The sequence below is a fragment of the Ischnura elegans genome, chromosome 11, assembly GCF_921293095.1.
Source record: "Ischnura elegans chromosome 11, ioIscEleg1.1, whole genome shotgun sequence".
Classification (NCBI taxonomy): Eukaryota; Metazoa; Arthropoda; class Insecta; order Odonata; family Coenagrionidae; genus Ischnura; species Ischnura elegans.
In genome coordinates, this window is record NC_060256.1 from 54335424 (window position 1) to 54362609 (window position 27186).

Consider the following 27186-nt stretch of genomic DNA (forward strand, 5'->3'; position numbering starts at 1 on the left):
AATAAAAATGAGCAAAGAAAGAGTGACTTTATTACTGTGCGCTAACAAATCAGGAAGTCACAAGTTAAAACCTCTGTGTATTGGTAAAAATCGAAGTCCTCGGTGCTTCAAGCACGTTAATATGACAGCACTACCCATAAATTACAAAAACAGTCAGAATGCCTGGATGACTCGAGACATTTTTTTATCTTGGTTCAATGAAGATTTTGTTCCATCGGTTAAGAGCCACTTAAGATCAAAAAAGTTAGAAGAGAAGGCACTACTTCTGTTAGATAACTGTCCGGCCCATCCGTCTTCTGAGCTCTTGATATCGAGGGATGGCAAAATAGTGGCTTCGTTTTTACCAAAAAATACGACAGCTCTTATTCAGCCCATGGACCAAGGGATAATCAGAGCATTTAAAGCCCACTATCGGCGGGAATTGCTCACTAGTGTCATAAATTCAGAACTGCAGGTACAAGAATATCTGAAAACAGTCACCCTGAAGAACATGGCTTATAATATTGGTTTGGCATGGAAGAAAATAACTTCAGCTACAATCCTCAATTGCTGGTCAAAGTGCGAGTATACAGCGGGCAATAGCATGGAGGACGAAGACGAGTTTTTGGGTTTCACGGAAGAGGACGCACGTGAAGCTTCAGATGTTCTTTGTAATAAACTATTTGTGAGTGATTTCGAGGCCTGGGTTCGCGAAGACGAGGAGACTCCTGTATCTGCTTATAAGAGTGACGAAGAAATTGTGGCTACAGTCCTGAGCCGCGCAAAAACAGCTGCATCATCGGAAGATGAGAGCGAGAATGAAGAAGACGAAAGTGAGGTCGAGATGCCAAAAATTGGCCATTCATTACATAATATAAGTGAATTGATGAATTGGTTGGAGGGACAAAGTGATTGCGATAGTATTCATCTGTTGCACTTGCAAAGCATAAAAAATTACGTGACAAAGAAACGCCATCAACTATCGCGGCAAAAGAAAATAACCGAGTACTTTAGAAACTCCCGTTAAAGTAGAGCGTCTAAATCATAAAATAAATATTTTAATAATGTATTACGCAAATAAATTGGCTATAAAAATTACCTTTAAGGGTTTTTTTATTGCTTCCCACGCAGATTCCCGTAATAACGCGGTTGTCCGATAACGCGGGTGTAAACTATGTCCCCCTAGACCCGCGTTATAACCGAATTTTACTGTATTAAGTATAAATAGTAGAACTAGACAGATTAAAAGAAAAATGGATATTTCGATCATATTTCAAGGTCAGTCACGTGCAGACATGGCCACGGATTTATTTGGACACGTCTTTTGAAGCACAGTTATTGGTCCATGTGCCCTGATGACGCATTGACCTTAAGCCTGTACTAAAGCCGGAAGACTGGTAACCAAAGTGTTCATTAACACTTGCAAAAATCCAGACACTTCTTAACTTCCCTGGCACCCTGGCCCCTCTATTTTCTCACTCACCACCTTTAGCCGGAGCTGAATTTTACGAACGATATGTGACGTCAGGAGAGATAGAACTCTCATTGCTGTGTTTGCATTCACAGTGTCTCGTGTATCTTGTTTTTAATCTCAATAATGAGAAGATTGTTTGCCTGTCAGGCCCTGTCATGTTTGCCTGTCATGTAAAGTGAAACATGTCGTGATTGGTACTAACCTTTATAAAAAATATGGCATGGAGTATAAGTGAAAAGAATGTAGAGTGAATGTAGGCCCCTCTTGATCTTAGGCCATAGGCTGAAGCCTTCTTAGCCTGTAGGAAAATCCATGGATTTGATCCTCAGCACCTGGCACTACCACCCAATCATGAAGCTTCAAATCTCCATTGTAGTGCTATTGTGACCCCCCCCCCCCCCCCTCAGAAAAATTCCTGGATCCGCCCCTGTCCATATGTTCCATTTCTAACTTCCTTACTGTTTCCATGAAAACAATGTTCCATGCTGACCAATTTCAGATCTGACATTTATTTATTATAGGGCTGCATTGGTTGATGTCCCTTATAATCAGGTTTACCTTTAAGAATTGAATATACATTTTCACATATGTACTGTTTTTATTTCAGATAATTTGGATGCCACTGAGATACCTGATCATAGTAATGTCGCTAGAGTGGCAACTTTATTAGGTGTACCCAAGCAGCATCTCATTGATGCTCTGACCCGTAAAACAATATTTGCCCATGGTGAGACTGTGGTAAGTACACTATAAGTATGTCATGTAATGAATTTAAGTCAATTATAGACTTCAGTTCACATTTGCAATCACTAACCTTTTCTGGTGTGTACTTGAAATATTGAAGTGCATCCCCAGTTTTGTAAAAAATATTCAACACAACCTCAGCAACATAAGCATACTTGAATTCACAAACTTTAAACTCAGTTTTTGAGAAATTGTACAATTTTCAATGAAGCCAGAATGGTGAATATTTTTTCTGTAATTTTATGAGTTTTTAGTGTTTCTCTTTGAAGTCTTTGTGAGCACTATAGGCAATTTATTTTAGTTTTTATTATGTATGCATACATTAATTAACTTGATAGTAAATTAATTTCTTCTTCTCCAGGTTTCAACTTTATCCAGGGAACAGTCAATAGATGTTAGGGATGCTTTTGTAAAGGGCATTTATGGCCGTTTGTTCATATTAATTGTAAATAAAATTAACAATGCTATTTATAAACCCAAAGCAGTTGCGCGGACTGCTATTGGAGTGCTGGATATATTTGGATTTGAGAACTTTGACACAAATAGGTATGTTATCTTACCTTTTAAGTTTTATCATGATATTATTTTCTCATTTTTCTTTATTGAAGGCAATTCAGTTTGCTTGACTGTTTTATTAATTTTTATTTTTAACCTGATTCTTCTTTCAGCTTTGAACAGTTTTGTATAAACTTTGCCAATGAGAATCTTCAGCAGTTTTTTGTTCAGCATATATTTAAATTGGAGCAAGAAGAATACAATGTGGAAGGCATCAGCTGGCAGCACATCGAGTTTGTAGATAATCAAGATGCATTGGATCTCATAGCCACCAAGCAATTAAACATAATGGCTTTGATTGACGAAGAGTCACGTTTTCCCAAAGTAAGTCAGCATTTCTAGAGTCGCTTTCACCAGTGGCATAGCCAGGAATCTCATTTGGGGAGGGGGGGGGGCTCCAAAATGAGGGGGAAATTTTTGAAAAACAGGGTACTAAGAAGAGGGTTTTAAACTAATTTTATCACTTTTCATAATCAAAAAAACTTAATTTGTTAAATAAATATTTGGTAAATTCATGATTTTTCAATATTTTGTTTTCTTTTATGAAGAAAAATAATTGTATTTTTATGTTTTGGGGGTTTGCAGACACCCCTGGATACGCCACTTGCTTTCACACTTATTTCTTACAACCTGTTTCTGAGTTTCATGCCAGTGCAGTGCCCAGTTTCTTATTGTTTGAATGCTTTTCTTTCTATCATGCTCTACAAGGTATCTGGTCATTGATTTGAGAAATAAACAATGGACTTGTGGAAAAGTAACATTAATACATCCAGTGAAGATCACATCTGATAAAATGCTTATTCATTCTGGCAAATTTTTGTCTACTGTTTTCCTAATATCCAAGAAATTCTTGGCTGGGTCCCATCCATGACTGTGACCTTTACTCCTTTCTCTTTTTCCATTTTGCAAAGCTTGTTATGAAAATATTTCATGTAATAATTCTCTCAGTGAAGCCGAAACATTATATTCACTCAGATATTTGTTTATTTACATTATATACACAGTGCCTTTTCTATAGTTTTCATTCATTGCTAATATGGCTACAGTCAACTGAATTTCCTGCCACTCTCTTCAAGCTTGGCAGGACAGCTTGGCTTGGCAGAACAGGCTTGAGCTAGGCTCTGACAGCAGCCTAGCTCAAGATGTGCTCTAATTCTCTAGATGTAAGCTATAAGCAGTGGCGTAGCCATGAATTTCGTTTGGGGGGGGTCCAAAACCAGGGGGGGAAACTTTTGAAAATCAGGATACTAAGTAATGGGTTTTTAACTAATTTTAACACTTTTCATAATTGAAAAAACTTTATTTCTTAAATGAATATTTTTTAAATTCATGATTTTTCAATATTTTGTTTACTTCTATGAAGGAAAATGATTGTGTTTTTGTATTTCGGGGGGATCTGGACCCCCCCCCCCCCTTGCTACACCACTGGCTATAAGGATGATCATTGACCATCTTCCTTATGGCTTGCGTTCATTGTGAAATTGTATTTTGGCTCCCTTACAGCTTACAACTTACGGCTTATGTCACATCCTACACAAGCCCAAATGTCTGTGACTGCATAAGCTAGCTGAGTTATCAAGGTACCCCTCTAATTAAAAAGATATAGAGCTAATGATGTCTTGGTAGTTTTACTGTAGGAATCATTTAATGTGATAATATTGGTTGATGATCACAGTAAATTTCTCTTGCCAATCAAAATAGACAATTATTTGTGAAGCAATCCTAAACATTTGGTCTGCTGTGGGAGGATATTGGTCATTACTGAGTTTACTTCATGCTATGAAGGGCCACTATGTGTTGTATATTTTATCAATGAATTCATTTACTAAATATTTAAATTTTGTACTTATATTCTAAGATATGTGATTGTTAATTACCATGACTATGATTCTAGGGTACTGATCAGACAATGTTGGCCAAGCTTCATAAGACGCACGGAAGTCATAGAAATTACCTAAAGCCGAAATCAGATCTCAACACATCTTTTGGACTGAACCATTTTGCTGGAGTTGTATTTTATGATACAAGAGGTAAGATAATGATTATGTGGTAAATAGTTCTCAAAATTTCAATCTGTTTGGTGAAAATTTAATGGCATATCATTTTTTGTTACATTTTCTTATTTTTCGTTATATTTTTTTAATTCATGGTTTTTGCATTATCAGCTTTAAGGATGTGTTGAAATGGCATTATAAATGTGAAATTCTGTTCCTTTCTCTCCCAAAAAAGGATTTTTGGAGAAGAACAGGGACACTTTCAGTGCGGATCTCCTGCAGTTGATCCATGTATCTAGCAATCGTTTCTTGCAACTCCTATTCCACGAGGATGTTGGGATGGGCTCAGAGACTCGGAAGCGAGCCCCAACCCTATCCACGCAGTTTAAAAAGTCCCTTGACTCATTAATGCGTGCACTGGGAGCCTGTCAACCATTCTTCGTTCGGTGTATCAAGCCAAATGAATTCAAGAAACCAATGGTACAGTATAGAAATTATGTTTCTTATGCTAGCTCTCTTAGATTGTGATTAATTTAATTCAAGAGCTCCCCTGTACAGTCCTATAATAATGATTGTATACTACCAGCTGTATATTCCTGTAATGTGTGCCAGTAGCAGGTACAGAAAAAACTCAAGGGGGGGGGGGGGGCAAAAGATACCTTGAGTTACCTTTACTTTTATCGTAATAAAAAATAATCAAGTCATATGCAAAGTTTAATAAGTTTTTTATAATTAAACTGATTTTGTAAAAATACAAGACAATGCCATCTTATGACATACAAAAGTTACAATTGTGATTCTGCAATATTTGTCAATATGACAGGCCCCACAAGGGTGGCGCACGCCACTTATGTGTGGTTACAGGCAGAAAAAGTGGTTTGTTTTGGCCAGAGAATGTCACTGAGTACTGACATTCATGGACAAATGTTGACTAGATATCATACTTAGCACATAGTGTGTCACCGCATCCTAATTGAAATAAATTAATGACACAGAATTTGGTGTTGCATTACCTATGGCTATGGAATTAAATACATTTGGAACTTGTTAAAAAAAATTGGCAAAATTTACAGGGCAGGTCATGTAATTGGATTTCTCATGATCAATTTTCTACCTTAATGATGAATTTATTTGCTGTCTTATTCTTGTTTTTTTTATGTTACTTCATTAGATTATTAAATTAAAATACAGAGACATCTTTATTGTAAATGCAGTACATATTCACAAAGTGAGACCAACCAGATTCTAAACTATAATCTATTTTTGAAGCTTCATAAGGAAATGAATCAATTTACAATCAGTGATAATTGTAAAATAATAAACTTAAGGATATTGTTTTATGTGTGTGTGAGGGAGAAAACAGCAAAACTAGTTATATGTTCAAAGAATAAATTCAACACACTGTTTCTTTCATTCTTGTCTGCCTATATATTGTGCAATCCACCAGAAATCATCGTTGTAGCTTATAATTTGAATACAAAACCACTTTGAAACATGGAAGAGTGAAATAGATAAAAATTATCTCAGATTATTGTAAATATTTCTTTTGATAGGTAACTAATTGAATATTTCTAAATGTGTAATTTACTAGAGGCTAGAAAAATTATATCAAAATAAAACCTATATTTATTACTTGGCTCTTTATCTTTAACTATATTACCATTTTAGAGAAACTTCATAGTATGCATTTGTTAAAAACTGAGATTTTTCTTTTTATAGATGTTTGACCGAGGGCTTTGCTGTCGGCAGCTGCGATATTCTGGAATGATGGAAACTATTCGCATTAGAAGGGCTGGCTATCCCATTCGCCACACATTCAAGGAATTTGTGGAGAGATATCGTTTCCTCATTCCTGGTGTTCCACCTGCACATAAGGTATGCATCATGCTTTATTCATTTCTTCCTGTTAAATATTAGATTATCATAAGATGTACACAGTCATATTCAGCATCAAATTTGGAGTGGGGGTCATCACCAGGATTTGGGGAGTGCGGAATACCCCCTGGAAGAAGAGGCATTTTTACAGTAGGGAGTGCAATGGATGGTCCAGTGGCACAGTGAGGGGGGGGGTTTGGGGGATAAACCCTCCCCCCCCCCCTACCCAGTGAGAAATGGGTGGTGGAATCCACGTGGAACCCACGTGGAATCCACGTTGAGTGGTGGATATTTGGTGGTGGTGGATATTGAGTGGTTGGACCCACGTGGAATCCACATTGATTTCAAGTGGATTTGTGGTGATTAGCATAAAATGTTAAACAGAATTTCTTATTTGTGGAACTTAACTCTCTGGTGACATTGCGTCATTTATCATCCTGAAACCACGCTAGTTATGTGAAAATGTATCGCACATTCTATTTTTATATAATTCGTGGAAAGGCAGCCATGAGAGCACATGAAAAATCGTAGACACATATATAGAAGGTTTAGATATAGAGTGGTTGAGGTTTTAATGGTTTTAGGACAGCACCAACTGCTGTTTTAATTTTTCCACCAAATTTCCACGTGGGTTCCACGTTGATTCCACGACCAAAAACACGTGGTATCCACGTTAATTCTCCGCGTGGGTTCCACGTGGATTCCACCACCCATTTCTCACTGGGTAGAGCTTGGAGAAACTTTAAAGTTTAATCCATTTTACTTCATTTGATATAATGCTTATAGAAGAGTGTAAGGATTAATAAAATATCCCTCAGCAAGCCATAAAACTCACCATTTTCAACCATTTATCTTGAAAAATTTCTGGAGGAGGGCCCTGCACCTTCTGCTTATCCTGGCGGGTATACCACACACCTCAGGTCTAGTTGTGCCTTAAGCCCCCCTAGCCTTAATTCCTAGTTGTGCCCCTGCAATTGTCAACCATAAATACAACTCAAACTTCTCTCACGTTTGGGACTTGAAACCATGCATTTGCATACACACACCTTAACTTCTTTACATGGATAGGAAAACTATTAAACTAATAAAAATTCAAAAATTTTGATAAAATTTGGGGGAGTGAATAAAAGTTAAAATATTTCGATAAATTATGAACTCTGTGACTCTGCTGATGATGTAGTAATACATTTGTATCGGTTACATTGGTGTGATTTTAGAGTACTTAATGGAATTTTTATGTAAGGTAAGGTGGGGTAAGTGCGACCCCTAAATAGCATACATCAACTTTAACAAGCTTAGGAAAATTTTCTAGGCTAGCTAAAAACAGGAGATTCAATGTATAATATGTATGTGAATCACTGAAAATGATAATTAGATTAAAAATCCTCTCTTTGTAAGGTGGTAATTTTTATAAATTTTTACTTACAATCCTGCAGAGGGATCGCACTTACCCCGTACATGGGGCAAGTGCGTCCCATGGCTGATGTGCAATATATTTATACATTACGCGGCACATGGGGTAAGTGCGATTTGCCCAGAAATTCAGCTGTACATTACTTTTTAAATTACCAAATTATGTTTAACCATTCTTGAGAAATCAACTTTTATCTTAGGTAATGTAAGTAGATTTTTTTTCTCGCGTTTTTTGGTTAATTATGGCACAGTATGGAATTGTTGTTTAATGTGTTTTTTTAATGATATTAACAGTATTCAACTGTTACACATTAATTCAAAAGTGTATTTAAAATATCTAGTGTGCATAAAAGCTGGATAAATAAATAAAAAAAATTATAAATCTTGCACATGACAACAAATCTGAATACAAACTAGATTGTAATGAACAAAGAATTTCTTCTCTATTGTAATTTACGTTATTAATATAAAAAAGCAAAATGCAAAAGCAAAAAACTCATGGTCTTCAACCAATTGAACATTGAATATTTATTTGTTTATTTTAAGTTCTACCTCGAGAAAGATAGGCAAAACGTTAACTTTCCTCGACGGGCGACAGAGGGCTTCGGTAATATTTTTACATCATCTTCCCTATGTCTGTGCCCATCTGGAAGGGTAAAGGTGACGTCGCAGAATGCTCCAACTACCGCCCGATCCGGCTTTTATGACACGCCATGGAAATATTCGAAATAGTGATTGATGCTTGGCTCAGACACATTGTTCACATCACACCCAACCAGAGTGGATTTGTAAAGAGGAGTGGCACAACAGACGCAATACACGCAGCTAGGCTGCTCTTGGAGAGGCACCGAGAGAAGAACAAGCCAGTGCATGTGTCTTTCCTTGATAGGGAGAAGGCCTTCGATCGCATGCCACACGACCTTATCTGGCATGCCCTCAGATCTCACGACGTCCCTGAAGTCTACGTGTCATAGGTGAAGCTTCTCTACACCAACGTCATCAGCTCCGTCCGTTGCCCTTCAGGAATATCACCGCCTTTCCCAATAACTGTTGGCGTCCACCAAGGATCGGCCCTCTCTCCGCTCCTTTTCATCCTGTGCATGGACACACTCACGGCCTGTCTCCAAGAATCACTTGCTTGGTCACTACTGTTCGCCGATGATGTCTTCCTTGCCAGCACCACCAGACCCGAATTACAGCAGCGAACTCAACTATGGAAGGTACGACTCGACAACTTTGGGTTGCGATTAAACACCAAGAAGACTGAGTACATGGAGTGTGGACCTCAAACCGATGGCATGATCAGCATCGACGGCGAGGACCTTGAAAAGGTCGAGAAGTTTAAATATTTGGGCTCTGTCATCAGCAACGATGGAAGCACAACCGCCAACACACGAGCTCGAATTAATGCAACATGGCTGTAATGGCGCCAAGTGACTGGCGTATTGTGCGACCGTCGAATGCCCGAAGGATTCAGGGCCAAAGTATACAAGACCGTAGTCCGCCCAATGGCCCTATATGGAGCAGAATGTTGGCCAGCCACAGCAAATCAAGAACAGGCCATGCATGTCATGGAAATGAGGATGCTGCGATGGATCCTAGGCATCTCCCGCCTGGATCACATCAGGAACGAAGACATTCGGCCGTAATTTTCAACGTTTACATTGAGAAAGCCATTAATGAAATCAAAGAAAAGGAATTGGGAGTGAATATCCATGGAGAAAAAATTAGCATGCTAAGATTTGCCGATGACATAGCCGTTATAGCAGAAACAGAGAAGGATTTGAAAAAAAGTCTGGCTAATATGGGTAGGGTAATGAGTATATATCAACTGTAAAGTAAGCACGAAGAAAACCAAGATCTTAGTATGCAGCAGAAGAGAAGAAGTCAAGACTAACATTAAAATAGGGAGGCAAAAACTGATAGAGGTGGATGAATTCTGTTATTTGGGAAGCAAGATAACTAGTGACGGGAGAAGCAAGAAAGAAATTATCAGCAGAATAGCCCAGGCGAAGAGAGCATTCCACCAAAAGAGAGACCTGCTTACAGCGGGAAACTTAAATATGGAAGTAAAGAAACAATTCATAAGAACCTACATCTGGAGTATGCTCCTTTACGGAAGTGAGGTATGGACAATGACCGCAGCGGAGAAAGCAAGGATAGAGGCCTTTGAAATGTGGTGCTACAGAAGAATGATGAAAATCAAATGGATTGACCGAGTTAGTAACGAGGAAGTGCTAAGAAGGGTAGGAGAGAAGAGAAGCGTCATGAAAACCTTAATAAGAAGACGGACAATAAGAAGAACAACCTTATAGACCACATCTTGAGACATGATGGCCTGATGAAGACAATCGTCGAAGGGCAAGTGGAAGGCAAGAATGGAAAAGGAAGACCTCGGACAAAATATATGGAACAAGTAACGAGAGATGTGAAAGAGAAGAATTACGTAGGTGTGAAAAGATTAGGTGATAGGAGAACTGAGTGGAGAGCTGCGTCAAACCAATCCTAGGACTGTTGACCAGTGATGATGATGAAGACCATCAACGCCACGCCAGTAGACGCCCTTGATCGGGCCAAGTGGAGAAGACTTTGCAGAACAGCGGACCCTGCAATAGCGCGGGACAAACGCTAGGATGAAGAAGAGATCTTCCCTAGGTATTTCGCTGGAATCCTCATTCCGTGGACAGGTGAAACTTAATTCAGTTCCAAAAAATGTCCTCAAAAAGCAAACCACAGCATCACCTTATTCATTAATCTCCAAAATTGTCCCTACATAGTGAGCAACTGACTTTTTGCTGCTGAATGTAGCCAGAATCCAATCTCCACTTTGAATGTCAGTCACCGAATTTGTTAAGCTTTTTCGACTCATGCCATCTTGTTTCAGGCATTAATACCATGTCGTCTACATCCTCCTCGTCAGAAGACATGATATCCAATGCCCTATCATAATAAATCAACAAACTGAAGTAAGCTATCTTTATCAGATAAACCTTCAAAATAAGAGTTAATGAGAGGACTAATCAAAAGACCTAGTTTTATAAACTTCGGTGTTTTGCAACATTTATTGAAGAAAGTTTAACGCAAGAACTGCCAGACAGAAACTAAAAGTTTATTGCAAGAACTGTTAGACAGAAACTAAAAATTCAATCCATACTCCAACCTGGGGTAAGTGCGACAGGGGGTCGCACTTACCCCAGGCAACGGGGTCGCACTTGCCCCGGAAGGTAGGAATGGATGGTTACGACGGGGAAAGTGCGACCCCCCATCTAAACTAATTATAATGGCCCGAGTTCCTAAATTTAAAGTAAAGCAAGGAAAACCAATCCATGAAGAAGAGAAAACAAGATATAGTTCTTACCTAACACCTTCGATGCGTTGATTCAGAGGAAACTGCGGTATAGCCTCTCCTCACAACCAACTAAGACTACGAGATGAACTGACGGGTATATTTCCTAAGCATGTGGAACGAGAAATTAAGGGATAAGTATTACAAAGTCGTTGGCTCTGGTTTCATTACTATGTGTAGAATATGTTGCACGACCGCCACCTGCTTCGAGAACGGAAATACGATTTTCCTGAAGGGGGGACGCACTTACCCCGCAGTCGCACTTACCCCACCTCACCTTATTATTCTTATGTGATCTTGATAATTGCATATTTGATTGATAATTGGCATTTAGATACTCTATCCTGAGAGTAACTCGAAACTGATTAGAAGCTCTCCTTAACTCTCCAGTGAGCACACCAGACTGCCACCACATATTTTAGTTTCTGAGCTCTCCATGTGGTGGCAATTGTATTTAATACCTATTTTCACTGGTATTTAATTTTCATGATAAGAAGCATTACTTGTTTCCGATATCCTGATCAATTATCTACCACAGCTTCATTGGCTATGTCAATCCAGGAGAGTTGGACGAGTCTCCAAGAAGAAGATGCAAAACTTGTTTTTCTTGAAACTAATGCTGTGTATGTTAAAACCTTGTGAAACCAATGGAGTGACTCTCAATGCTATTTAGTATCTCTCTGTCAGGTCTTCCATCCATTTGATAAAATTATGCATAAATACATATAGTTCAAATCATATTAGGGGGGATAAAAATGACCATACATGCAATATGTTTGAAATAGCTCATGTAAAAAACTTTTTATTTAGGGAAAGAAAGCATCATTTACATTTTTTCAGGAAAAATAAACATACACCATGATATGTAATGGTAGTGCAATATCCAACACTCTCAATGCTTTTTAATCCACAGACTGATTGTCGAGTGGCCACTACTCGTATCTGTGCTGCTGTCCTGGGTCGCGGTTCTGATTACCAACTTGGGCACTCCAAAGTCTTTCTGAAAGATGCCCACGATCTATTTTTGGAGCAGGAACGAGACAGAGTTTTGACTCGCAAGATCCTCATTTTGCAGAAGTCAATCCGTGGATGGGTGTACAGGAGAAGGTTTGTGTTTATTTAATTATCTATTAAGAAGACCGTTGGCTACCCAGAAAAAAACTAACTAAATTAGTTATAAATTTTTCATAATGATTTCTTAAAAACACTTGTGTAACTATCCTGAGACTAATTGAAAAATACCTGAAGGAAGGATATTTTCCTACCTATCTAATTATTCAATTATTCTTGTACGAAAGACTATTACACAAGTAATATCTGTTTTAAAAACCTGTGCATTGTCTCAGTGCTACAACTTAAAATACTTGGTACCCAAGAGGTATTAAATTCATTAGATTAGGACAAGGCAATTTAATAAAAATTTTGGTAAAGGAACAAAATGTCATCATAATGACCTCTTACATCGAGGAACGCAAGTACATGGCTATGATTTGTCAGTGTTTGTAATGGCGGACAAATCAATTCCAAATTTCCTTGTTCACAATCTGGTGAATAAACACCGGCATTTTCTTAATTTGTTTTTATGGCATTCTTAAGTATGGACTCCAACTTTGGAGCGGTACTCTAAGGTTGGAAAAGCTGGAATGAAAATTTTCTGTTTCAGTGTCAATTAGATTCTTCAATTTCTCTTTGAAATGGATTTGTGGGTTGCAAAGATCAACATTGTTTAAAGCATCTTCTGAGAATTAGTTAGTGGGTATATTATGTCATCTTGAAGTAATTTTCAATTTTCATGGCTCTATCCCAATTATACAAAATTTGATATGTATAGCATTTGGAAAATTGTTTCCCCACCTATAAACTTTTTGAAGTTACTGGTTGCTCTTGGTACTATGGGGAAAAACCATGCAGATAACACATATGCACCTTTCAGTAATGACAAATTCAACTTCATATCACTAGACTCTTCGGGTTACATTTTTTTGATCACTTTTTCATCTTTAGCACTCATATATCTGTCAAATGAGTGAATCATAATTTGGCTTGGTCGTCAATGAAGAAAATTGAATGTTTACAATTTCTCAGAATTAATGAAGGCTGTAGTATGTATTCATTGCATCGCACATTTTACATAGCTTTGGTGTTATCCTATTTTAGGTACAAGCGCATGAGAGAAGCTGCTGTGCTGATACAGCGACAATGGAGGGGTCATGCGCAGAGGAAGAGATTCCGTGCAATGAAGGTTGGGCACATGCGTTTGCAGGCATTGATCCGGTCACGAGTGTTGTCTCACCGATTCAGGCATCTTCGTGGTCATATTGTGGGCTTACAGGTAAAGGAAAATGGTTAAGTTTTCTATTATCAACTTAAAGCCTATTGCCATTAATTTTATAAATGTGCTTGGTTGAAATCTGAGTACCTTCATATGTACATATAGTATAAAATTCATGTGAAAATGTTTTGGATTTATACCCTTGAGGGCACAGATCACCATGGTACTTAAAGCATCAAGTGCCATCTTGATGTTAGTTATGGATTGATTAGCAAATTTAGTAATATACTTAATGGAAGCACTAAAGATACATAATAAATATGTTCACCCTTTGACTCAACTCAAACAAACGAGATATCCAGCTACCAGAACATTAGGGGCACAGAATGGTGGTCACTCAAGCAAAATAATTCACATCAAAGCGGCAGCTTTGGCATATATGCAGTCATAATGATGGAGCAATTGATCGCTAACTGTGTGGGCAGATGGTATGTACATGATATAGAACAGGTCAGGAAAATATGTACATCACAATTTAGAAATTACTAGCACAAAACATTCAATAAAAATATTAAATTCTGTCAATAGTAAAATTAATATCTTTGTAATAATTTTTATGAAGTAAAATTTTCTTGATTTTTGGCTTATAAACAGGAAAAACTATTTATGCACTTCGATTTGTTAAGTATAGCACTAAACAGTTTTTGACCCATTGAATTTGGACCATACAATGCAGATGTAGTGCTTATAGTACATGGGACATGTAGGTCATTGGAGCTTCTGGTAAAATTATTGTGCAAAACATACAGAAAAAAGCACTGATGCATATACCATCCAGAAGTATGCAGTCTTAATCCTGGGTTATATTGGAGATTAACACTTTGATTCTATTATGTTGGCCCTTACACCCTTTTAAAAATTCTTATATTTATCCGTAGTTTATTGTTTCCCTAGGCTCGGTGTCGTGGTTATCTGGTGCGAAGGATGTACCGTCACACCATGTGGGCTATTGTTAAAGTCCAGGCACATGTACGAAGGATGATAGCCCAGAGGAAGTTCATGAAGTTGAAGGTAATGTCTGATTTCTTGAAAATAATTCCTTGAAAACCCATCGTTTTTTGTTCACTTCAAAAATTAGTGTTGTGCTTTCCTATGTTGATTTTGTGCATTTATTTTGCAGTATGAGCATCGACATCATCTTGAAGCTCTAAGGTTGAGGAAGAAGGAGGAGAAGGAGCTCAAAGATGCTGGGAATAAGCATGCCAGGGAAATCGCAGAGCAGCATTACAGGGTAAGTACCAATATGATTTGTAAATCCTACATTTCCATCAAGCAGTGAAGAACAAAGTGACAAGATGTTCTCCTTTTGCTGGGACAGTTGCTTCTTGTAAAAAGTGGTACTGTCGGGTCCAGCTTCAGCTAGTACATGAAATAGAGGATTTTGTGCTCCCTTAGGATATACTGAGGATACATAGCAGAAGAAACATCAGTAGTATCTATGATGTGCACAAATTTTCACTCCATGGCCAAAGCTATTTCCGTTGTAATTACAACCAAATTTTGATTATTGTGCTTGTCATAGAAAAATATTTTATGCATTATGTTGTGTAGGATTTTTTTCCGACTGAGATAATTTATTTAACGTTGGTTCATTTTCTATCATAGTCGAAATTGTTTACCTTTTTTTGGATGTATCTATATTTTTATCCAACGATAGACTTTAATGTAACGGCTGTGCCGTCCAAGAGAGGGATACAGCTTCACTGTTTAGCGTCCGAGTGTCATAGTTTCGAATGTATTCCAGGGGAATTTGGCAGAAATTTCGCGTTCTCGAAGAATTACCTTGTAGGAAATTCGATTGGCTATGATCCTGTCAAAATTCGAGCCTGTACTTCATTTGGATGTGCCCGAAAAAAATTACGTAAAGTTGGCGTTTGGCGGGTTGCTTAACGCAGGAGGCCTTACGGTCACTCGTTGAAGTCTCCGGAAAATACGAAAAGTCAAGAGCTATTCGAGTGTCGGAAAGTACCCAATAATCGGAATTTCCAACATTTTGAATATTTGTAGGGGGAAGGAGCCACGAACTCGGGATTTTCGGAAATTTTCTCCGGATATTGTTTGGCCACCCGCGTTCGCGAAAATTTTCAACTTCGCAGTTCTGCCGTAAGGAATTTCCTTTTATGTATTGTAATATAAAAGCTGTAATTATATATGAATATAAGCTGTAATTATAATTTATGTTTGTGTGCGTACCCGGGATGTTATTTCGCGCAAGCACATTCAAGTATTCAAGATAACTTAGAAACGTGCAAATATTTAGCATTCTATTTTGCTAAGTAATTAATGCAGGTATTTCATTAATAATTATAAGATTTTACGGTTAATATCATAGAGATTATAGTATCAAAATAATAGATTTTAAGTTCGCAAATCGAGGCAAATACGCTTGGGTACCCGGCTGTGGCTGGAAAGGTCACTTTAAAATTGTTATTTTTCGCGTTGACCGCGTCGGCATGGTAAGCATTTTAAGTGCTTAACTATATATTTAAAATGGTAAATCTGGGGTATCTTTCAATTATCTGTGTGATCACGTATACTAAAAAATGGGTTAAGAAGTAGATAAACATTAATTGATAGGAATTGATTTATTGGTTAGCTCTTCGGTTTTAAAATAAGCATTTAATAAGTTCATGCGTACAATAAGCTATTAGATTGTATCGGGTGTTACATTACTGTACGTACGTACCATCGCATCTTTCCTTTTATGGGTTGGTAAAAGTCAAAGTTGCACATTAGTCGGTGCGAGGAGTACGATGCTATAAATATCTTAAACGCGCTGATCATGCTTCTACTTAATCCTTGCGCTTCGAAAGTGTTTTCAAGCAATTGACGGCCTGTCAACTCGGTCGATGGTAAAATTGCTTGAAAAACAACTGAGAACTCGTTCTCCACATTGCGAGCGAAAGTTAAGAGCCCGGGGTAAAAAATTGAAATTTGAGCATGAAAGTGTGGAAAAGGAGGTCGCATTCACTTAGAGAATGTATCGAATAGATGCTTGGATCATAATACCGTAGATCACGATTCTAATCCTCTGAATATGGGCTCGAATAGGCAGACTAGAGCTATAAAAGCCCGTATTTTACAGAAAAATATTTATTCGACGAAAAAAAGACAATTTTTCGAGGCGTGGCTGTTTATTGGCTCTGTTTGGTTATAATAATGTGGCTGGATTAGTTAAAAACGTACCTGCAAAACTTCGCGAAGATGTCGTAATTCTTGATATCGCTGAATATAATGGAGTATTATGAAACGTACATTCGGATTAGAGCGAGCATTCATGGGTATGAATTTTCTGAACTGTCTCCATTCAATGCAATTGAAACAAATGTTTTAAGGAGCATTAAATATTTTGTAATAAAAATAATAATAATAAAAATACTGTGTAATTTTATTAAAAGCCATTAGATATTCTTCTCATTAATACATACGTAACTCGTAAATTGTTATCGTGATTCATAATCATTGTTAGTCGCATCAGTGTAAAAAAGCATGGTTAAATAACGTCACTGACGGCACAAAATAGTGGTCGATCAAATATATTTAGTATAAAGTAGTATGGTTAGTATTTAAAGAGCACTGAAATACAAAATATAATTCAGAAAATAGCGGGAAATTTAGTACATATTTTGAAAAAATATTTATTTATCCGTGTACATAAACCTTGTCGCCTTCAAAATAATGCCCATCAGTGGCGTAACTATGGGGGGGGGGGGGGGAAATGAGGGGATAGATCTTCCTCCCCAAAACCTCAGGGAAATTTAAAAAAATATTTAAAACTATTGCCTAGTTTTGAAATTTAATTATTACATCTGCTTAAAGGTAATTTTTTAAAGCCAAAATTATGTAAAATGTATTTCCAGGCATGTCATTTTTCAAAACTTTTCCCTAACAAAAAATTTCTCTGATAAGAAGTCGTCGTCCCAGGCCATTCCATCCCTCCCCTAATGCATATTCCTAGTTGCCCCACTCGTACCCATTAAATGTTACGCGCTTGTGCCAGCGAAAGTTCAAATCTTCAAAAAACTTCTCAAACTCGATCTTTGGGATAGCCTTTGGCTATTTGAGGAATTTCTTTTAATGTCGCCTATGCTAGTTAAAGGACGTCATTCGGCCCTTTAAGGTTCTCTTTATTTTTGGAAATATGAAAAAGTAGCACGGAGCCATGTCTGGCGAATATGGAGGCTGGGGCATCGTTACAGTCAAGGGGACTGAATAGAGGAGGCCCAATTCCATCCCATATAAGACTGATTTCTGTTGCCACTTCAGTCGCATTCTAATCGGGGTTCAAAAATGTCCGCGGCGCGGTGATAAGTGCAATGCGATCCACTTTTTCCCGATATATTGCATTTTTATGCAAATGGGTGTGTATTCCTTTATAATGACTGCCTCTGTTAATTAAGATCCTTCTCTACCTCTAGCTACGAACTCCCCAAATAGTATCGTGCTCTTTCGAGGTCACGACAATATTGAATTTTTATATTTGTAATTGCAATGAATAGCATTGAGATTTTATGAGTTTGATAGATCATATCATCATGTATATAAATTTTGGTTAAAACAGCTGATTATACCTTATTTCCCCGTGAAACTCGGATCAATTAGTCCGTCAGCGACGCGAGTGGCGACTTTTGTTAACCCATTCAAATGAGCGGTGGTTGACATCACATTTGAACGCCGACTTGATGATCCTTTTTTGTAATACTCGTGGTTACAGTATTGTTTTTGGCCAAAACTTCACGAACAAGCAATGAATTGTGAGCCGAAAATCGCCCAGCTCATAAAAACCCGTTTTACCTTAGTGGATGCCACAAACAAAGTAAAAAATTAATACAGATGAAATTTTTATCGTACTTCAGGGGCATGTGTGCCAAAATTTAAAAAAAAAATTGACGGTAGAACTCTCCAAACCCAAAAAAAAATCAAATTCCCGTTTATTTCTGAATGCACCTTAAATCGAAACTTGAAACTTGTGAGTGGTGGAAGGGCTCAACAACTGAATCTTTGTTAGAAAAGATCAATAACAGAATCTTTGTTACTTCCACAGCATATTTTTTTATATTCCGTCCGGTTTCGGCTGTTACACCATTATCAAGTACAGAAAATATTTTATATTATTAAATACAGAAAATATCTTATGAAGACACTTTCTGTACTTGATAATGGTGTAACAGCCGAAACTGGTCGGAATTAAAAAAGCATATTGTGGAAGTAACAAAGTGTCTGTTGTTGATAAAATGAATACTTCTTGTTTAAGTGATGACCTTTATCACAATCCTCTAAGACCCGCGCAGAGTAAAATAAAAACTAGTGAATATCTCGAAAAAATAGCGTAGTTCTATAAGATGTGATGAATATATGGATAGACGTATTGAGGAAAGCCCCCTATCGATAATGCCATGCTAAAAACGCGTCGTGGTAATGAGTTCAGTGAACGCGCAGAATAAAATAAATATTAGTGAATATGTCGAAAAAATAGCGTAATTGTATAAGATGCGATGAATTTATGGATAGACGTATTGAGGAATGCCTCCTATCGATAATGGCATGCTAAATACGCGTCGTGGTAAGTGAGTTCAGTGAACGGCTTAGCTTAAGGAAGAAAGCAAGTGGAGAGTTGATTAAGTAGGTTACACATACGAATGACCCAGCGTTGTTGAATGAATTCTCGAAGACTTCGACTCGTCAGCTCACACTCTGAGTGAGTGATTGATTCGTGTTACCTTAATAATATGGAATCAGTGGCGAAACAAAGGAGGCCTTCACCTTACTAGCATGTTCCGCACTCTTTGTACTCTGCCTAGGTTAGTATTTTTAAGGACCATTATCAATAGTGGACAGACTCAGGGCCGATTTCACCAACCTCTCTTTGATCGGCGATCAGTTGATCGGCATCAATTCCCTGATCCGAGATCAAATCTCGCGTCCGTTTCACCAACGTCTGATCCTTGATCAACAATCAAAATCACTTGATCGGCAATCGCGTAGCATTATAATTCTCATAGATTTGTAAGTAGTTTTCCTATTGGCTGTCTACAGCGCATTACAACGGCATTTGTTATTACCTACGTGAAAACCGCGACTTTCGAGTTTAGAAAACAGCGAAAGCGAATAATTTCTCTGAGTTGGAGGAATCTCATCTCGTAGAAACTCATTCAAATATTATATGGAACAAAAGAACAGATGCTAATACATGCAATGAGAAGAAGAAAGTATGGAAAGCATAAGCGTAATATAATAAACTGAAAAATAGTTTACTAGCTTTGGAAAATAGAAAAATATAAATTGAGATAAAATAGGCTGCCCTAGCCAAAGTGAAGGAAAATAAATAAATAATATTCCTCAAATCCTAGGTTTTTTTATCCTATTAATGTCATCAAATCTAAATTCCAAGTTATACTATCCGTGAATTGAGGTAAAAAATTATTTCTGTAATTTATCTGCAGGTTTAAAATGCTATTGAATTTTTAAAATAGATGACATTTACCATTTAATTTTTTATGCTCAGGAAAAATGTAAAAATGAGAGAAAACCATTTACCATGAGGAACCATGCTATGGTTATCATGAAAGAAGAATTTATTTTTTTTTAAACTCATAAAAGTATGCCATTAATTAAGGCTAGTCAAACAGCTGCTCCTGTGGATACCTCTCCCATGAGTTGATGAAGATCTTGAAGGATGTGAATCGATTCACATCGGCATCTTGAATGAGAACCTTGAATGAGTACCTTCTCTTTGAATAGAATTGAAATTTTGTGTAAAACCCCAGTAGTCACAATGATGAGGGAATATGTATTTTTTTCATTCTTAGTCCAATGGAGAGGGAAGGAAACCTCTGTTTCAATACCCCAAAACTATGGGCATACCCAGCGAGGGGGCAGCTGCCCCCCCTTAGAAGCAAAAATGTGTTTTTGGAAAATAATATTTTTTCAAGCTAATAATTTTAAAAATTAATAAAGAGTTGTTACAGTTTCCTTAAAATGTTAATTTTATTCACCTTTTCCATGCTTAAATCTTACCTACAACTTGAACAACCATGGCTTGCCCCCCCCCCATAGTTTTGATACTGGGTACGTCCTTGCCCAAAACAACATTCAAATGGGTTTAGGCTTTGCTCATGAGCAAGGTTGTACTTCCTCTCTCCTCTGTTTACAGGGTGTAACAAGGAGGTATGGCCTGAAGGGATAACCGCCATCACCTTATAAATAATCATCTGGTATCTCTGCACTTTACACTTTAGCCCTCAAATGAAAAACTTTGAAAATAGTGCTATTGTGAACAGACCCAAGCCACCAAATTAGTCAATTATAGTGTAGGGGAGCAAACTGCCTGGACATTGATAGAAAATTAGGACTTCTTATCTCCAAATAATTCTCCAACATTTTTTCCTCCAGATGAAGTTGTTGGGATATGCATGCAGTCTATTGCCCCAATGATGCCTGGGAATCCAGCAATCCCAAAAAATTCTTCTTCCATTCTCACAAATTCCTTTCTTCCACTAGGAAATTGTATGAATTCTTGGTACAGCTTTGCTTTACAAAATGGGACCTTTAAATTAGACTGCTTGATTTACTCACTCTAAGTAGTTCACCAATTACTATGTACCCCTGCAAAAACTTTTAAATCTCAGGAGCTTCATAGCTTCCTCTTACCTAATTACATAAATGTATATTGCAACTTGAGGCAGGTTAAATGACTGTCAGCTACATAAAATAAACCTCAATGTGAAAATAAAAAAAGTCAATTAATCTAATTCAGACCATAGTTTGTTAGGTTATTTACAATGCCCTGTAAAATATTTTAATGAGACACAATCAAGACTGCATTTTAAGATATACTGGAGCAATGCATTTAGAAATTTCAAAATTTATTTTCAACATAAATATCAAGTCAATTGGTAACCACTGCTATCATTGAATTATTCCCACCACCATTGAATTATGATGAAAAATAGATCTGAAGAATATTATATTGCCAAGAAGAATTTATAAATGTGTATATAAAAGGTTGGTAAGAATTTCAATCGCCTAAATCAGGTCGATTGCTCCCTAGGGAACTAGCAACTGACCTACCAGTTACATTTGGTATCTTATTATTGTTTAGTGAGAAGTCTGTTGCAATACATAATTGCAATAATCTGTATTATTCATTTTAATAACAGTCTAGCTACAAGCTAAGTGATGAGCTACACTTTTAGGTGTACATAATTATTTCCATGCCTAACACTAATCAACTCATACTAGCATTACTAAGGTCCTAGCATCAACAAATTCCAACAACAATTTTTTATTTTTATTTTATTCACTTGTATTTTATAATGAAAACATGTTAGGATTGTAGACCAAACAAAGAAAGAGATTGCTCCACTTTCATGCTTTGATTTTAAAAGATAATCCTTAACTTAATTTCCGAACATGCATACAGAGGATGGTTATGATAGAATGATAACAATAATGACACAACAAAATAAACTAATCAAGTATATTTTATTATACTAACAAAGCTGTAGTATATATCAAGCTATAATTGATGTGTGAACAATGTAGCGTGTTAAAATTTATACTTCCCATATCTAAATTGTTGTGAACCATCACATGCTACATTTAAACAACAGTTTTATATTAACACAATTCATGAATTTGCGCCTACGATCTTACCTCACATCACATACTGACACCTATTTATCACTTCCTTATACTAGGAGCGACAAAATCATCATGCCCAAGAACTCATGTAAAATAAATTGTGATATACATCCAACAGCAGTAGACATTACTCAAAAACAATTTAATGTCATTGATACATAATATACTTCATTTAAGATTATGGTTTAAAATCTCTAATTTGCATTCCAATATCTTATTAATACCACAGCTGCAAATGTAATGTATGCAATTAAATTGTCGATGCCATGATTTTACACCTTAATGTATTTATTACTATGCTGAGTATTCAATAGGTAGTTAAGAAAATTAATAGGATTCCTTCACTGGTTTATGATTAGCCATTTATCTAACTTTTACATAACATTGTGGGTTATGTGACCCCCTCACCTACATCACCTTCATGAAGTAAGATATTTTAAAGTGCACTACTATACATTAATCATCTTTAGGATACAATTAAAAAAACACTATTACCAGTTTGCTCCAAATCCTGTGCATCAGTGTTATCTAAGTACATCACCTAGATGAATATGACTGACACCTGACCGTGTATAATGAGTAAGACTACATCGTTCATTACTTCTTATCTCTTGACCATTAATTAATAAAATCTACCCAGAATTTGTAGTACCACAATATAGTATAAACATACTGCAATACCATTATCTTCGGTTACCTTAAAAATCGTGAACTATTTTCATATTTGCCACAGTTAAAATAACCAGTAAAGGTTATATTAAGTTCACTAATTAAATTTCTAATAAACATGTGTCATCTCCAAAAGGCCAACATCGATCAAGCGAAGGTTAAGGTACACATAATTTTGAAATTACCTTTTCAATGGTTTTGATTTGTATGACCATTACACTTGATTTACACACATGAAACTAAAATTTAAAAGTGAACTCCTTATGTAAGCTGAGGTACCAAAATGCTTATCTTGAAATCGAGGTTAACATATGTACTTAAGTGGAAACTTGACGCGACTATTATCATACACACAGTATAATTCTACATGCTATTTACTCTAACAGCAGCACTGATATTAATACTAGCTAATATAGTAAATTTCTTTCCTAAAGATAATATCCTTCAAACAAACAACTTGAAATTTAACGTTACAGACCTTCGCAACTACTGACCGATTGAACTACCATTTGATTCCATGCAAGTATACTTTATATTACATACTATTACCGCACACATAGCAGTTATAATAAAACGTATGATGTAAATACAAAACCATCAACGAAACAAGAACAACAGTAGGAATATCTTCCAACAACATACCGGTGTCTTCATAAACAACGTCAAACTCAGCGTTTCGATATTCGTTACTCTCATGTTGGAAACCCGCTAAATTTAAATACCGTGTGTTTAAGCCACTCAATTTAACTGCAGGCTTTCCGTTACGTAGAATCTCGGAGCTATTAAAAGCTGTTCCACGGGTGATATGGATGATTCCTTCTGTTTCCTTTGTCCTGTTATGAATACGCTCTAGGACGAAATCAACGGCAGGTTTGGATAATCTAAATTTCATTTTTAAACTCCTTATTCTTCGTATATATCATACGCATTTACTTCCAAGAACCTGTGGTGTGCACGTAAGTTGAAATAATCTATAATTATATTCAACTCCTCGTCAGATGATGACAATACGTCGGCCATCTTGGTTGATCATGGCTTGATCAAAGAAAATCCACGATCAACTTGATCAAGGATGTTGATCCCCGATTAGCGCTGATTGTCGTTGGTGAAACTCAATCAGCGTGATTTGAGATTATTTGTACGGTTGATCCAAGATCAAGCGTTGATCGGCGTTGGTGAAATCGGCCCTCAATCATTGAATGAGAAGATAGTTCATATTTTGGGGTAAAAACTGTAGTAAAGTACCCGCGCAACTTATCTTTGAAGTCGCAATATCATCCGAGTTAGTATGGTAGTGGACAAATAGTGGACAGACTCAATACTAAAAAATTCATCTAATGATATAAGTAAGAACAATTTCTCTCTGCTCCCGTATTATGTTTATAGTTATTTGCTGTGTATAACAATCTTACGTTTATTTTCACTAACAATTTATTCATGTCAAGTTATGAAATTCCAGCGAATAACTGCGAAGTTTTATGTTTAATAATGGTAACGGCTAGTATGACCTGTTTTTCAACTTAAGTGTGGTTAAATCATTTTATTTTATTTTATTAAGTATTTACATTAACACAGTAAACGAGTGCCTTGGAAACTTAATCTTACGTGATTAGATGAATTTTTAAGTATTGAGGTCCGTCCACGGTTGATAATTGTTCTTATAAATACGCGTCGAAGCCGAGTTCAGAGAGTGTGTAACGTATTTACTTGTAAAAACTAATAGTTTCTTGCTGGTAATCACTTATATCGATACAATGCAGGCAAAAAAGAAATCTTATGATTTTTATATAATCGTTATTAATTATCTCAAATGGAGCAGTTCTAAAAAGCTGAAATTGTGGCGTACTGTTTCGTTCGCAATATTTACAGGTTATCTGGTGAGAGTCTTCGGAGAACGATGAATGTTTTTCCGTGTTTTGTCTTAGACGTTCTCTTAATCGTCCAAAAGCAATTAGCTGTCTCGATGGTTTAAAAAGTCATAAATAACCAACGCAGAGTGGAGTGAAAAAGCAAACTAGTCTCAGGTTGAACTCGTATTGAAAATAGTTCGGCGAAAAACCTTGTTGCTTGCTAAACTTTCTGAAATAATTGGAGAATCAGAAAATTAATGATTTCATGTGATTTTTGTAAAACAGAAGAGCCTCCGAATGTAATGAAAGAAATTTCCTTGACCGAACACTGATCTGGTTCATCAAGGGCGGATCCAGGATTTATATCTAGGAGTGGGGGCACAAGGGTCTGATAGGCAAATGGTCTTCTCATGTTTAAGATTTAAAATGACATGCATACATCATTACTTAATACTTTTTCTCTTTATTTTAACATGAAAGTTATTATTAATAAAATATTAATATGAAATTAAATGATTGAGGCTCCGTAATACACATAACAAAACGAACGCAATCATGTCCGTATTAAAAATCTTGTCTATTTTCTAAGTGTCTGGGGGGAGGGGGTGCACGTGCCACAACGCCCCCTAAATCCGCCTATGTGCATCATCGGTATGATATCTCGCACCCCACCAGGGCAAAAATTCAAGGGTGTAGAGAAATTTTAGCGATAGGGTCTATGCTTGACCGAAACTGAAGACCATGTTCCAAGGTGTGCTTTTCTTTTTCCATAAAAAAATATTTTTGCGAAAGCGAATCATTCTGGAGGGTATTTAAATGTAAAACAATCACGTATCTTACCCAAGGAAGCAATCAGCGGAACATTTCAGTGATGGAGAGGTACAATGTATGATTGTTTCTTTGCCGAATAAAATCATTTTTGCGTTCATTATTTACAGAAAAAAACTACTAATTGAAGAAAACGGAAGTTTTAGAGTGATTTTAATTATATTAACAGCACTGGCGTCTATACGGTAGGGGACGCGTACCCCCACCCTATATTTGGGATATAGGATATTAACACTATGAATTTTAACGAGGTTATTACGAATTGGCGTAATCAGCGTTTTTTCTCCTGACGGGGTATAAATAGGGTATAATATGCTTTGAAATCACAATTTCGATATTTTATCTTTTTTATTTCCGACGGAGGGCTCTCAAATCACTGGTAGATATTTTATACCCCCCCCCCAGACCTCCCATAAGCGTCCCCACAAAATTTTACTACAATCGACGCCAATGATTCAGCACAACTTAGTTAATACTTGCTCTTTTTCCTTAAAAATTGAAAAAATCGTATTTTATCCGAGTGTTGTATCACATTGCACGCTAAATGTTAGCGAAGGATGAAAGCTAGGTAATATATATCGGGAAATTTATTTAGTATCTCTTTTCACAGAAGTTATGTAGATTGTCCTTTCCTTTCCTGCTTGAGGTAATCTAGCCACCTGAATCGTTCTCTCAGACGCAAAAACACGATTCATTAAGATAATCCCGCGTTTGATGTGGAAGATAAGTTTTCTCGTAAAAAGAATCTTCCGTATTCAGCCATTTTGTCGTATCTTTAAAGTGAAAACAAATGCTAAAGTGTCCGCCCACTTTTCATAAGTTAGTGACGTCATTAAACTTATGGTTCATTAAGTTGTTCAGAGAGTCCCAAATCTTTGACGGAAATTTTCGCACATTACCGTGTCTATGACAACGAACCACGTAAGACAGAGGTGCGAGACCGGATAGTAGCGGTGGGCCGCTCGGCTAGAGTCAGTGACGTCACTAAATTTTCAGCGAAAAGGGTAATCCCCTTAATATTTCGCCGCAAATAGCTCAAGAAGTAGGCGAAGGATCGAAAAATGGGAGAAGTTATTGGTCACTTTATTTTTCAAGCTCTATCGCAATCCTAAGATTGGTTTTACCAAGCTCTCCACTCGATCCTCCTATCTGCTACCCTTTAAACGCCTGCATAATTCTTCTGCTTTAAAAAAGACGCAAAATCAGCCGCAAATTTTTCTCGAGTTGGTGACGTCATAAGAGTTTCGACTCATGAACTTGTTCAGGGAGAGCCGCTATCTAAAGGAGCTAATCGCTTCCGAGAGAATTAACAACAAGGACCTCCCGAAGCCGATACATTATAGGCCCGATGAGTAGTTGAGAAGAGTTGAACCGCATGAGTTCGTGACGTCATCAGCTTACCTACAAAAGGTTTAAGGCGGCCAACTATTTTCCGTAAACGGTTCGAGAAGTCAGCGACGATTTCAAAAAAGGAAAAATACGGG

At 36.9% G+C, this 27186-nt stretch overlaps 1 protein-coding gene across 4 annotated transcripts in view; it reads left to right on the plus strand.

Moving 5' to 3' along the window:
• The window catches only part of LOC124167720 (myosin-VIIa), a 255992-nt gene that overhangs the window by 168220 nt on the left and 60586 nt on the right, over positions 1-27186 (plus strand). For all 4 annotated transcript variants that reach the window (XM_046545727.1, XM_046545729.1, XM_046545728.1 and 1 more), the window contains exons 9-18: positions 2061-2191; positions 2559-2743; positions 2866-3076; positions 4647-4782; positions 4982-5226; positions 6466-6621; positions 12294-12487; positions 13538-13712; positions 14607-14723; positions 14833-14943. In XM_046545727.1, coding sequence (XP_046401683.1) covers positions 2061-2191; positions 2559-2743; positions 2866-3076; positions 4647-4782; positions 4982-5226; positions 6466-6621; positions 12294-12487; positions 13538-13712; positions 14607-14723; positions 14833-14943 — 1661 coding nt within the window. The remainder of the gene's footprint in view (positions 1-2060; positions 2192-2558; positions 2744-2865; positions 3077-4646; positions 4783-4981; positions 5227-6465; positions 6622-12293; positions 12488-13537; positions 13713-14606; positions 14724-14832; positions 14944-27186) is intronic.